Source organism: Rattus norvegicus, chromosome 1 (assembly GCF_036323735.1).
Source record: "Rattus norvegicus strain BN/NHsdMcwi chromosome 1, GRCr8, whole genome shotgun sequence".
NCBI classification, from domain to species: Eukaryota; Metazoa; Chordata; class Mammalia; order Rodentia; family Muridae; genus Rattus; species Rattus norvegicus.
Genome location: NC_086019.1, coordinates 97,044,836 through 97,058,688, shown reverse-complemented (window position 1 = coordinate 97,058,688; position 13,853 = coordinate 97,044,836). Strand labels below are relative to the sequence as shown.

The following is a 13,853-nucleotide window of genomic DNA, read 5'->3' as shown; positions in this document are numbered from 1 at the left end:
GAAGAGCAGTCAGTGCTCTTCATGGCTGAGCCATCTCTCCAGCCTGGCACGATTTCTTTTTATTGCCAAATCATAGTCCTGTGTAGGACTTTGGCATTTTCTGTGTTCACCTGTCACTTGGTGGATAGCTGCATCGAGAAGATTACTGTGCACATGCACGAGCTTTTGTGTGGATGCCTTAATTTTCCAAGGCCATATACCTGAGTGTAAAATGGCTGCCTTATATTGTGACTCACATATCTTAACTTTAAACATATTTGGTTTTATGTGTATAGGTGTTGGCCTGCATATATGTCTGTGTACCGTGTGCAGCAGAGCCTGCAGAGGCCAGATGTGGGTGTCTGAGCCCTGGACTGGGAGTTACAGATGGTTGTGAGTTGCCATACAGGTGCCGGGAATTGGACCTGGGTCTTCTACAAGAGCAGCCAGTGCTTGTAACCACTGAGCCATCTCTCCAGCCCCCATATGTTTAACTGAAAAAAAAAAAAAAAAGATGTGTCTTTGTTAATGTCTACATGTGTGTCTGTGCCAGTGTATGCCGTGTGGCCATAGATGCCTGACGAGACCTGAGGAGGGCATCGGGTGGGTCCCTTTAGAGGTAATTGTGGACTTTGTAAGAAACATTTGTTATTTCTTTATTTTTATGTGCATTAATGCTTTGCCTGCGCATATACTTGTGTGAGGTTGTTGGATCCATTGGAACTGGAGCATCCAGTACTCTTAACTGCCAAGCCATCTCTCCAGCCCCCACAAGAAGCACTCCTTAGTTTCTTTTTCAAGACAGTTTCACCATGTAGCCCTGGTCATCCTGAAACTCACTTCGTAGACCAGGCTAGCCTCAAACTCACAGAGAACTGCCTGCTCCTCCTTCCCTAGTGCTGGGACTAAAGGTGTGTGCCACTCCACCCAGCGTAAGAAGGGCTCTTGACTGTTGAGATGTCTCTCCAGTCCCCACGGTTAACTTCGTAGAGAAATGCTAAACTATTTTTTTGAAGCGGCTACACATTTTTACCTTCCCATCCGAACTCATGTGAATGCTGAGGTCTCAGTCTCAGGAGTAAACGAGATACCCGGATCCTCTGTCTCTCTGCTCTGTGTTTGATCAAGAACCTCTGAGAGACTTTCCCTCAAAGAATAAGGTGGAGACAGGTTCTTAGAGTCTCCACATACACACACAGCACGCCTTCCACATGTGTGGATATGTACGTGTACTACTTCACTGTGCACACAAAGAAGAAAACAATACAATGAAATAAAGTGTGAATTTCACCATGCATTCTAAGTACATGCCACACAACAAATATGTAATTTTTTATTTTTTATATTTTTGAGACAGGGTAGCCCTGGCTGTCCTGGAACTTGTTCTGTAGACCAAGTTGCCCTCAAACTCACAGGCCTGCCTCTGCCTCCCAAGTGTTGCCACCATACCTGGCCAGATATGTAACTCCTTGATGATAGCCTCTGCAGCACGATGTTTTTAAATAAAACTGAATTAAATTAAATTAATTTTTTGACATAGGGTCTCATTATGTATTCTTAAATGATGTGGGACTCGTGTAAGAACTAGGCTGGTCTTGAACTCGCAGAGATCCATCTGCTTCTGCCTCCTGAGTGCTGCAATTAATGGGGTGCTTCTTGGGTCTGGAGAGTTGGCTTAGCATTTAAGAGCTTGTGCCATTCAGTTTGAGGACCAAAGTTCAAATCTCAGGTGGCTCCCACTGCCTGTGAACCCAGTTCCAGGAGACAGAAGCCTCTGGCCTGCACAGACACCTGTATTCCTATGCGCATACCCCCTTAAAGAATAGAAAGTAAATCTTTAAAGGTGGATGGGAACTTTATTTTATTTTAATTTTTTAAGACATAGTTTATTTCTGTTTGTCTTTTCTTTTCATCCTCCCCACCCTCACCCCAAAGTCTAGTTAGGAATTAGGGATTCCATCACACAGAAGAAAAAAATGGGAATAAAAATTTGGGGAAGGCAACCTGCATTCTCTGCTGTAGGGTAATGGTGGGTGAAGGAAGGATCTGTCCCATAAAGCCACAGGCTTATGCATTTAAATTTGCCTCAGTTGACAGGGAAGGTTGTTTCTGCTCATAGAACTATATGAAGCAAAAAAGGCAAACACCGGTGTGTCACTGTAGTTAGCTAATCTGCTCTACTTCCCAAGCAATGGCTGTGTGAGCTCCTTGCTAGCTGCTTCAACTCACACGCACGCAGGCACGCACGCACGCACACACACATCCTTATATTTAATATGCCTTTATCAGCTCAATGACTGGGCCACTCCCAAACTTCCACATTGTTAACTCTTCCTCTTTAATACTCCTGAATTATTACTTATTAAAATCTATATTCCATCTTTGCTACCCTAGACCCAATGCCCCCACCCCCAACCCCGGGCCTCTCTTCCCTGGCCCTTCCATGATTGACGTTCCCTTCCGTAGCTCTCAAGCCTGGCCCTTCTGCTACCCCTACACAGCAGTTCTGCGCCGTGGCCCCCTTGTCCTCCAATCCTAAAGTCCCGCCTCTGTCTCCCTGCCCAGCCATTGGCTGTCGGCAACTTTATTTGCCAATCAGAACCAGCTGGGGGTAGGTTCAGCGTTTCGCATGCAGAATTCTCCTGCAATTTTGGGAACTCATAACGCCAGCGTTAAACCAAATCCACAACACTGGTGTCTTGGTTCCTCTGTCTCTCCAAACACGGAGTCTATCTTTCAGGAAGGGAACAGTCGAAGCAGCCTTGGCTCATCTGTGAAGGATGTACCCTTCTGTCCATCCTTCTGGGATGGAGAGCGTTCATAGATTTAGAGGCTTCCTTGGGAAGTGTTTCTAAGCTCTGTCTTTACAACGGGGGAGGAAATGGGGTCCTGGCACTGTTTTCACCACACCAGGGAGCTTGTTTGAAATGCAGAGGGCGCTATACTCTGCCTCATCTCTCTCTCTCTCTCTCTCTCTCTCTCTCTCTCTCTCTCTCTCTCTCTCTCTCTCTTTCTCTCTCTCTTTTTCTTTTTTCTTTTTTTTCGGAGCTGGGGACCGAATCCGGGGCCTTGCGCTTGCTAAATCCCCAACCCTGGCCTCATCTCTTTTGATCACCGGTGATCACATAGATTTTTTTTTTCCCTCCAAGTAGAAATAGCCTCACTGACAAAGCAGCTTCCGAAAGTGAACTGCCATCTCTGTCTCACCCTGGCTGTCGTCCGCCCATGTCCTTCCCCATGACGACTCTTCTAACTTTACTTTTCGGAGCAAGGTTTCAAGACTTGCGGTCTTCTTACTGTTGGTCCCCCCTTGCTGAGAACACAGGCACATAGGATTTTAATTGTGACATTGGTTTGTCCATTCTTGCTGTTGTCTTTCGGTGTCAGATCTAAGAAGCCACCAAGGCAAGAGTGGGGATATTTACACCTCTGCTTTCCTCTGAGCCTTAGAGTTTCAGTACTCAATATTTAAGCTTTTGACTCATTTCGACTTTGTTTCTATATGCGGTAGGAGGTTTGTGTGTTTTCTTGCAACTAGTGTAAGTAGTTTCCCCAGAAAATGTGCTTAAGAGCTTATTCTCTCCTCTTTGTGTGTGCATGTCGTGTGTACTAGCATTCCTGTGTATATGTGTATGCGTGAGTGCGCTGGAATGGACATGTGTGTGTATGTGTGTGTGTGTGTGTGTGTGCATGTGTGAGTGTGCATGTGTGTATGCCACAGATCAACATTAAGTGTCATTCCTCAAATCCCGTCTACCTTGGATTTTTTTGTTTTTGCTTATTATTAGTGTGTGGAGAAGGGGTGTACACACATGAATAAGAGGAGACTTTTGGGGAGCAGGTTCTCTTTCCACCTTGTGGGTCCTAGTGATTGGGTTTAGGATGTCAGATTCACACTGGGTTCAACTCTGGCCTTGGCCCCTACTTGGGTGTTTCTTGTTTGTTTGTTTTTGTTTGTTTATAATACAAGGTTTCTCTGTGCAGCCCTGGCTGTCCTGGAACTCACTCTGTAGACCAGGCTGGCCTCGAACTCACAGAGATCTGCCTGCCTCTGCCTCCCAAGAGCTGAGTGCTGGGATTAAACAGTCCAGCCTACCTGGGTGTTTTTATTTGTTTAGTTTTGAGACAAGATGTCTCCCTGGGACCTGGGGGACTAGCTTACCAGTCAGGCTGGGCTGGGTGGCCAGCCAGCCTCAGGGGTTCACTGCCTGCTTCCTCAGTGCAGGGGTTGATTCCAGGCAGATACCACTGGCATTTGCTGTGGGTTGGGGGAAGTCTGGAAGTTAGAGGACAGTTTGTTAAGTTGGGGGTCTCCCCCCACAGTGTGGGTCCTGGGGATTGAACTCACATCACCAGGCTTGGCAGCAAACACCTTCACTCATTGAGCCATCTCGTCCACCCACAGATTGGTGAATTTTCTTCCTGGATTTTCACAAAAGCTTTAAGAGAAGCTTGTCAGCTCGACTGCAGGGACTGCTCAGTGGTTAGGAGCACTATTCTTTCGGGAGGACCTGAATTCATTTCCCAGCACTCATATTGGATGGCCTACAACCGCTTGTAACTCTATATTCAGGGTATCCAATGCCCTCTTCTGGCCCACCCATCACACACACACACACACACACACACACACACACACACACACACACACACACACTTGTGCACCTAAATAAAAATTAAAAGTACACGTAAATAGGCCAGGTGTGGTGCTTTGTGCCTTTAATCCCAGCACTCAGGAGGCAGTGGCTGGCTGACCTGGTCTCCATGTTGCATTCCAGGATGGCCAGAGCTTTATAGAAAACCGTCTCAAAAAAATAAAAAAATAAAAGCACATAGAAAAAGATCAGCTTGTCACTTTCTACAAGGATTTCATTCCTATCTTAGAATCCAATGAAGTAGTGTTGAACTTGTGGGTCTTTTTGGAGGACCTCTTTTATTTTTAACATGATTAGGTCTGCTCATCTGTGATCATAGGATTCCGGTCCTTTTGTGTAGGTCTAAAATTTCTTTCAGCATTCTTTGCAACGTTTACGATGATCAACTACCCATCATTTTTTGTGCTGGGATGTTCTTGTTAATTTTTTTTTCCATGTCACATGTTTATAAACACTGCTTGGCTTTGCCTGTTTTCCTTGTGTCCAGGGACATTGTTAAACTGGCTTAATCCATCTTTTTGTTTAGATCCCGTATAAAACTCTGACTGGGCATGACCAAACCGTGAGTTCCTGCCACTTTTGTATGGACGACACAAGGTTGCTCAGTAGTTCTTATGACTGCACTGTGAAACTGTGGGTAAGTGGCCGGACGATAGGGTCTCCTAGCACCCAGACATCGTGTACACTTAGGCTCCTCTGCTGGAGACTTCTCCAGCACCCAGTTCTTATTTTCCGGGGTTTGCCAAGCCTTCTGAGCAAGTGCAAGATAAAGGAGCCTACTCCAGTGCTGAGTACTCAGAAAAAGCTTAGGGACAGCCAGCCTGTGGCTCTGAAAACAGTGGGCGCTCAGGCTGAAGTCCACAACGCTGACAGACCCAGCTTTGGGGAGGGGTCATGGTTGTTCCTGGTCTTGAGAATCACTGAGCTATATCTTATTTTCTTTGGTTAAAATTTTATTTCCGATATATTTGTTTCTGTGCAGGGGAATTTTGCCTGCATACTGCATGTGTGCAGTTCCTATAAAGGCCACAAAGGGCATCAGATTTCTTTCTGGAGCTGGAGTTAGAGACGGTTGTGAGCCACCTTGTGGTTGCTGGAAATTGAACCTAGGTCCTCTGGAAGAGCAGCCAGTAGTGCTTTTAGCTGCTGAGCTGACTCTCCAGTCCCAATCTTAACTTTTTTTATTTTTTATTTTTGAGGCAAGGTTTTGCTAATGTAACCCAGGTTGACTTTGAACTTACAATCCTCCTGCCTCAGCCTTGGCAGACTGTTATTTCTCTGGGTCTCCTTTGTATCTGGAAAATGCAATTCTTGTTTACTGATCTTGTATCGTACAGTTTTTGTTAAACCTGTTTTCATTTTTATTTGTGTGTGTGTGTGTGTGTGTGTGTGTGTGTGTGTGTGTGTGTGTGTGTTATGTGCATACAGGTGCACTGGGTCATCTGGAACTGGAGTTCCAGACAGCTGTGGGTCTGCCTAATGCGGGTGCTGGGAATTGAACTCAGGTCCTCTGGGAGAGCAGTCAGTGCTCTTAACCACTGAGCTATTTCTTCAGTACCCTGTTTCTTTAGATGCCATATAACATTCTTATGGATTTAAGCACACTGTGAATTCCTGCCACTTCTGTGATATCCAGGCCTTGGGCATTCACAGAGAACAAATGGGGGCCAGGTCTGGGTTCTGTCGCAGAGAGATGGAGCAGAGAGGCAGGTCTGAGACAGATCAGTGCCAGGCTAGGCAATGGCAGAAAAACCAGGAACAGAGTAGTATTCAGGCCAGGCAGTGCTGACAGAGAGGAGGGAGCAGGGATGGAAGGTGCCGTTGGCCAGGAAGGACTTGGCTGAGGATGTCTGTGAGCTGAGGCCACATGGGAGACTGCTCAGTTCTGGGATTTTCTGCTGTCTTCTGGCTTGAGTTGAGAAGCGGCAAGGAGTTAAAGATTGTCAAGGGGGCTTCAGGTTCTAGCATGGGTAACTGGGCAGAGTAGAGCCCCTGATTCTACAAATGACCTCAGCGGAGCATCTTGTCATTTGTAGATACCAAGGCACAGACCGATCAAGTTCAAGGGTTTGGGACTATCCCAGTTCAGCTCAGACATTGTATTGAGGACCCAACGGCTGTGTGACCCTAAGTGGTTTATTCCCCTCTTGAGGTCCTCTGAACTCCCCAGCCTCAAAGGATAGAGCAGCTTTGTGGTGGGACTGCACCAAGTTTTGCCTCACCCACCTCCAACCCCCGTGGACCTCACACCTCCCTCTGCTGCTGCCCCGTGGACACTTTCTTTGCATTCAGAGGGCTGTCTCACGGCGGGGAAAACTCTCACTTTTTTTTTTTTAAAGATTTATTTATTAATTATATATAAGTACACTATAGCTGTCTTCAGATACACCAGAAGAGGGCATCAGATCTCTTTACAGATGGTTGTGAGCCACCATGTGGTTGCTGGGAATTGAACTCATGACCTCTGGAAGAGCAGTCGGGTGCTCTTAACCGCTGAGCCATCTCTCCAGCCCCCAAAACTCTCACTTTTACTGGGATCCACAAAGCCTTTTCTACCCCTCAGTAGTCACCAGGGGTTCCCAAGAAAGGGGATCGGTAATTGTCATGGTGTGCTGTTCGTCTGAAGGATTCATGGGACTTGTACATGTCTGGGCTGAAAGGCTGTGTCTGCTTGGTTTTTTGTTTGTTTTGTTTTTCTGTTACACACACACACTATATATATATATATATATATATATATATATATATATATATATATATATATATATATATATATATATACCTAAAGAATTGGGACCACACAGAAATACAGAAGATATAATCATCATAAATTTAGTCTCCCATTGTCACATTCCCCTGATTTTTCTGAGAGTCAATCAGTGCTTCCCTCTGCCTCCTTCAATGTCTGGCTAAGACTGGAGAGATGGCTAAGTGGTTAAGAGCACTGCCTGCTCTTCCTGAGGTCCTGAGTTCAAATCCCAGCATCCACATGGTGGCTCACAGCCATCTGTAATGAGATCTGATGCCCTCTTCTTGTGTGTCCGAAGACAACTACAGTGTACTTACAATAAACAAACCAACAAACAAATCTTTAAAAAAAAAAAAAAAGTCTGGCTAGTACTCCATGGGGCTAGCTCAGGGCAGAAGACCCTACTAGGCTCCATAATCAACACGAAAAGAAAACAAAACTTAAAACTTCCTACAAAACTAATCAAAACCCGAACAGTATTTAACCCTTCAAACTCTCACTTCACAGGTGCTAGTTTTTCCCAAGACCAAGCTCAAGCTCAAAAACCTGCTCTGAGTCTTCGTTCTTGACTGCTGTTCCTCTTTTGGCCACAGGGGGACACTATTGAATTTGCAATCGCTTCGTTCTCTGCCCAGCCTTCAAGGCCAGTGTAGCTTACAGTCTCACAGAGGGGGTTGGGGTGGGTTAGGGTTGAGGGGGGCAGGAAGTGTTTTCCGCTAGAGCAGTGTTTCTTAACCTCCCTAAGGCTGCGACCCTTTAACACAGTTTCTCATGTTGTGGTGACCTCCCAGCCATAAAATTATTTCATCGCTACTTCATAACTAATTTTGCTACCGTTAGGAGTTGTAATGTACTTATCTGTGTGGCCCCTGTGAAAGGGTTGTTAGGACCCCCTCTCAGGGGTCTCAACTCCCAGGTTGAGAAACTCTGCTCTAGAGGCACCCTGCCAACCCAGAGAGACTGGATCCCAGTGGTCAGCATCAATCCTTCTTCCTGAGCCCGGGACACTAGCCTGAGGGTGGCCACCAAATTCCATCTGGGGAACTCCTAGCCGTCCTTATCTCCCACCGAGTTTGGAAAAGGGCCTTTCGGGATTTCCTGAATGTGATCATGTGCTTCAGGGGACAGGCGTAGAGAGCTGGGTGTGTGCAGTATAACATCCACGACAGGCCTGGGGCTACCATAAAGGCCACTAGCTTTAGTCTGGGAACCAGTCTGGTGAATAGTCCTTTACCATCTTAAGAGATTCCCCAGTCACCACCCCACCACCACCAACCCCCATCCTCCAACCCGCCCTGTGTAATAAAGGCAGCGAATCACACCTTTACAGCCCGTGCAAACTGCCTTCCTGGAGTTCAGGCGCAGGCTAGGCAGTCAGGGTCCATGGGACTGGTTTCCCTTCAAGCTGCGCTCTGGTACGCCCTTCAGGTAGACAACACTTTACGTGGCTTGCTGAAGGCTATTGCCGTAAATGGTGAGCCCCAAGCTCTTCAAGAGAAGATTGGCAAACACCTAGCTTCCTTTGGACTTTGCCCCCAGCACTTTATTATCTGATGCTCTTAACTGTCCCTGTCACTGTAGGGAACTTGAGTACATGAGTGTTCTGCTTACATGTTCATGTGTGCACCGTGTGCATGTCTGGTGGCTGTAGAGGCCAGAAGAGGAGGTCAGATCCCCATGGAATTGGAGTTAGAGATGGTTGTTATCCGCCATGCTGGTGCCGGAAACTGACCTGGGTCCCCTGAGAAGGCAGGGCCCTTAACCACTCAGCCATCTCCCCTGCTTTACATAAATCTTTAGTTATGGAAAAAACAAAACTGCACATTGTGTATGTGGAAGTCAGAGGACAACTTTGTGGAGTAGGTTCTCGCCTTCCCACCATGTAGGTCCTGGGGAATGAACTCAGGTCATCACTTGGAGGCAAGTGCCTTTACCCACCGAGCTATCTCACTGGCCCATATATAAGGCTTTAACCTCAAATCTGTTTATTTCCTTCAGAGGCACCGCTCGGAGTATAGTCAGAGGGCCAAAGGGCATGGAATTATATTTAAAAGAAGTTCTTGAGGGATATTGATAGATTCTGCGAAACCTCTTTGGCCGGTACAAAATGAGAAAACAATCTCGAGTCCACTCCCAGTGTGCCTAGGGCCCATCCGTGCCTGTGGCACTGTGAGGGGGATTTCCTGAGGATGCTGTGGATGATGGAGTGTCCCTCCTGCTTGGGGTGTTGGAAAGCCCCGGAACGTTGCCACAGGCAAGCTAGGAACTTCTGCTGACCAGAACTCATGACTTCCATACATAAACCTTGACCACTGTCTCTCCTCTCTCCCATCGATTTGAGGACGCTGAAGACGGAACTGTGATTTGTGACTTTGAACCACGACCCAAAGCTCCTGTTTTAGAATGCAGTATCACAGCTGACAACAGAAGGTGACGTCTGCTCTGTTATATACTGGTTGGGGAAAGTCAGAGTCAGCAGGCAGGCCTCCAGACCTGTATACAGGCTTTTGTTTGTTTGTTCCTTTCTTTTTTCTTCCTTTCTTTCTTTAAGAAAATATACAATCACATCCCCCCCTGTATGAGCCTCAGTGTTTCCATGTGCTCTGAGAATCAAGGAGTCTAACAATGTAACAACATTCTGAACATTTAAATTGCTTAAAATAGAATGCTTGGGGGCTGGAGAGATGGCTCAGCGGATAAGAGCACTGACTGCCCTTCCAGAGGTCACCAGTTCAATTCCCAGCAACCACATGATGGCTCACAACCATCTGTAATGAGATCTGATGCCCTCTTCTGGTGTGTCTGCAGACAGTTACAGTGTATTCATATAAATAATAAATAAATAGATCTTAAAAAAAATAGAATGCTTACTGTAGTTAAGAACCTAATCTGAATTTTCTTTTATCTGCCCCGCCCCCCACCGCCCTGATTCTTGTTTGAGACTGAGACTCACTCTGTAGAGAAGCCAGGCCAGCAACTCATTATGCAGCCCAGCCTGCCTCACAGTCATTCTCCTGCCTCAGCTCCTCCAGGGGCTGAGATGACGTGCCATGAAACTTTGCTTGAATTTTCCTCATAAAGTGTCTTTTCTATGGTCACACAGAACTCGTGTGATCTCAGCTCACCGTTGCCGTGAAGAAACAGCCATGACCAAAAAGCAAGATGGGGAGGAAAGGGTTTATTTGACTTACACCCCACTGCTCATCACTAAAGCAGGAACTCTGTCAGGGCAGGATCCCGGAGGCAGGAGCTGATGCAGAGGCCATGGAGGCATGCTGCTTACGTGTGTGTGTGTGTGTGTGTGTGTGTGTGTGTCTGTGTGTGTGTGTGTGTGTGTGTCTGTGTGTGTGTGTCTGTGTGTGTGTGAGTGTGTGTGTACGTGTATATGATGTATATGCATGTGCATATGTATTATACATACATACATATATGGAAAATCTTTGTCACATGCTACATGAGAAGGCAAAAATATATACATTGGTTTGAATTTTTGTCACTGGGACAAATCCTGAGACGAACAACTTCAGGGAAGAAAGACCTGCTCTGGCTTACGATTCTAGAAGCCATGTAACTGTTTCTGAGCTGTGGCAGAGGATGTTGTCACAGCAGGAGGACGCAGGGTGGGAAAGGCACTCGATCCATGGCAGCCTGGATGCAGACACGCAGGAATACTCTAGGGACAAGATCTGCCCTTCAAAGACACCACCCCAGGGATGACTCCCTGTGTGTAAGCCATCCCACGTCACAGTTTCTACCACCAATCAACAATGCCATCGAAGTGTGAGTCCATCAGTGGATTAAGCATGAATAAAGGCAGACCCTCAGCCCCCTCAGCCCCCTCAGCCCCCTCAGCCCCTCAGCCCCCTCAGCCCCCTCAGCCCCCTCAGCCCCCTCAGCCCCCTCAGCCCCTCAGCCCCCTCAGCCCCTCAGCCCCCTCAGCCCCCTCAGCCCCCTCAGCCCCTCAGCCCCTCAGCCCCCTCAGCCCCTCAGCCCCCTCAGCCCCTCAGCCCCTCAGCCCCCTCAGCCTGAAGACTAGGTCTTCAGCTCCTGGAAGGTGATACCTTGAACCCAAAACACAGCGGGACATTCACACATACACCTACATGTACGAGAGCATTTCAGAACACAGCAAGCTGCCCAGGAAATAATTTTCCTGCACAAAGACTGAAAATACACAAGCAGAGTGGGGAACAGGGTGCTCCTAATGAGTTGCAAAGTCGATCTGGAAAGAGAACATTATCTATCTATCTATCTATCTATCTATCTATCTATCTATCTATCTATCCATCCATCTATGTATGTCCATATATTTGTATTTTCTTTTAAATATTTTACTTGTTAGCTGAGGATGGTGGTGCATGCCTTTAATCCCAGCACTTGGGAGGCAGAGGCAGGTGGATCTCTGTGAGTGTGAGGCCAGCCTGGTCTACAAAGCAAGTCCAGGACAGGCAGGGCTACACAGAGAAACTCTGTCTCAGAAAACAAAAACAAACACAACATATATATGTATATAGAGAGTTTTTATTTTGCTCGTTTACATTTATGTGTATCAGTGTTTTGCCTGCATGTGTGTAAGGGAACTACATGTGTGCATTGCCTATGAGGCCAGAAGGGGGTGTTGGATCTCCTGACATTGGAGTTATAGATTTTGTGATCTCCATGTGGGTGCTGGGAACTGAACCACCGTCCTCAGGAAGAGTAGCAAGTGCTCTTAACCACGGAGCCATCTCTTTAGTCCCTGAAATTATATTTTTTATAACCTTAAATATAGAAGACTATCTTGGAGTGTCTAAGGGTAAGAAGGATAATGGTGCTGGAGAGTCTGCGCACCGTTTTCAGAGGGGATACACAAGTCCCCAGAATCTTTGGAAAGATCAGTTTTGGTCCTAAGTTATCAAAGGGAGAAAGACTCGTCACAGGAACCACAGGTTCTAGCGACTATTGTTAAGATGCAATGTGTGTGTGTTTGTTTGTTTGTTTTTTTCCCAGGATCGTGGCATCATCTTATGATAAAACGGTGAGGGCTTGGGACGTTGAGACAGGTCAGCTTCTGGTACGTATGCCCTGCCCCTGTGAGGGTGTTAGAGTACAAGACCATGACTGGGTTTTGGTGGCATTGAGATGGACCTGGGATTGGGACATTGACAGAAGCCCCAGGTCTTCCAGGAAGAGCATATTCTCACCCGCAGGGAGACTGCACTGATGGAAGGTAGGCATTGGGCAGGAGAGGCTTCCACTCCAGGCAGCACTCCAGGGGCTGCTCTCAGAACCACAGGGAGAGGCTGAGAGCCCAGATTCCCCAGGGAGCCACTTGGACTTGAGACTTGATGAGGCAGGAAGTGGGCTGAGGCCATAGAACAAAGATTATGAAGCCAAAGAGCAAAGCTATAGGTCTTTCCCCGTCTCTTGTCTCTGTGTTCCAACAGTCCTGCGACTCCTTCCTTCTGCACTTCCCAAGCCTGGGCAGTGTTAGCACTGCTCAGGGGTCCTCTGGCACCTCCTGTCCCAACCCTTGCTACTCCCACCTAATGTCTTTGCTACTTTCTCTTGGCCAATCTTTATCACCTCCCTCTTCTCTTCTTTCCTTAAAAACAACTTTTCTAGCAGGGTGGTGGTAGTGAATACATTTAATCCCAGCACTCAGAAGGCAGAGGCAGGTGGATCTCTGTGAGTTGGAAGACAGCCTGGTCTACACAGTGAGACCCTATCTCCTAAAATAAAACAAAAATAACAAAAATGAACACAACACAACACAATACACACACACACACACACACACACACACACACACCTTTCTAAATTGGTGCAGCGGTTGTACACACCTATAATTTCGGTACTGGGAAGGCTAAAACAGGAGGAAGCCATTTTCAAGCCTAACCTGGGCTACACGGCGAGACCCTCTGGAGCGATGGCTCAGCAATTTAGCTCACTCGTTGCTTTTGCACAGGATCAAGATTTGGTTCCCAGAACCCACATAGTGCCTCACAAGCTCCTGTGGCTCCACTTCCAGGAGATTGGACTCCCTCTTCTGGCGTGCACAGGTACTGCATGCATAGGGTACATATACACGCAAGTGGGCAAAATGCACATAACAAAAATAAATCCTAAGAAGGAAGAGGAGAACAAAACACTCAAATATCCAACTTTTCTTCTTAGCGCAAAAGTCAACACCCTCATCGTAAGCATTTTAAGGATAATTCATAGATCTATACGTCGACTTGTCTGTCCTGTGTAGTTTGCTTCTGAGTACAGGTGTGTTTTGTTTTGTTTTGTTTTCTCTGCTTTGTTTTGTCTTTCTCTGAAGCCCAGGCTAGCCTGGAACCCTTGGTCTTTCTGCCTCATCCTTCCAGGGTCTGAGATTACAGCACGCACAACCACGGCTGACTTTTGCCGTCCTTGCTAATCAGTGTTGCTGGACTTCACAGCACTGACAGGCGAGGCCCTGCCTCACTGGCCCCACAGTGAGGGCT

General features: G+C 47.0%; 1 protein-coding gene across 3 annotated transcripts in view; it reads left to right on the top strand.

Moving 5' to 3' along the window:
* Positions 1-13,853, top strand: part of Wdr88 (WD repeat domain 88) — a 40,388-nt gene that overhangs the window by 2,958 nt on the left and 23,577 nt on the right. For 2 of the 3 annotated variants that reach the window (XM_039100859.2, XM_006228899.4), the window contains exons 2-4: positions 5,161-5,271; positions 9,725-9,813; positions 12,373-12,436. In XM_039100859.2, the coding sequence (XP_038956787.1) occupies positions 5,161-5,271; positions 9,725-9,813; positions 12,373-12,436 (264 nt within the window). Of the gene's footprint in view, positions 1-5,160; positions 5,272-9,381; positions 9,961-12,372; positions 12,437-13,853 lie in introns of those variants that run through there. The other variant, XM_063280923.1, reaches the window with a different exon arrangement.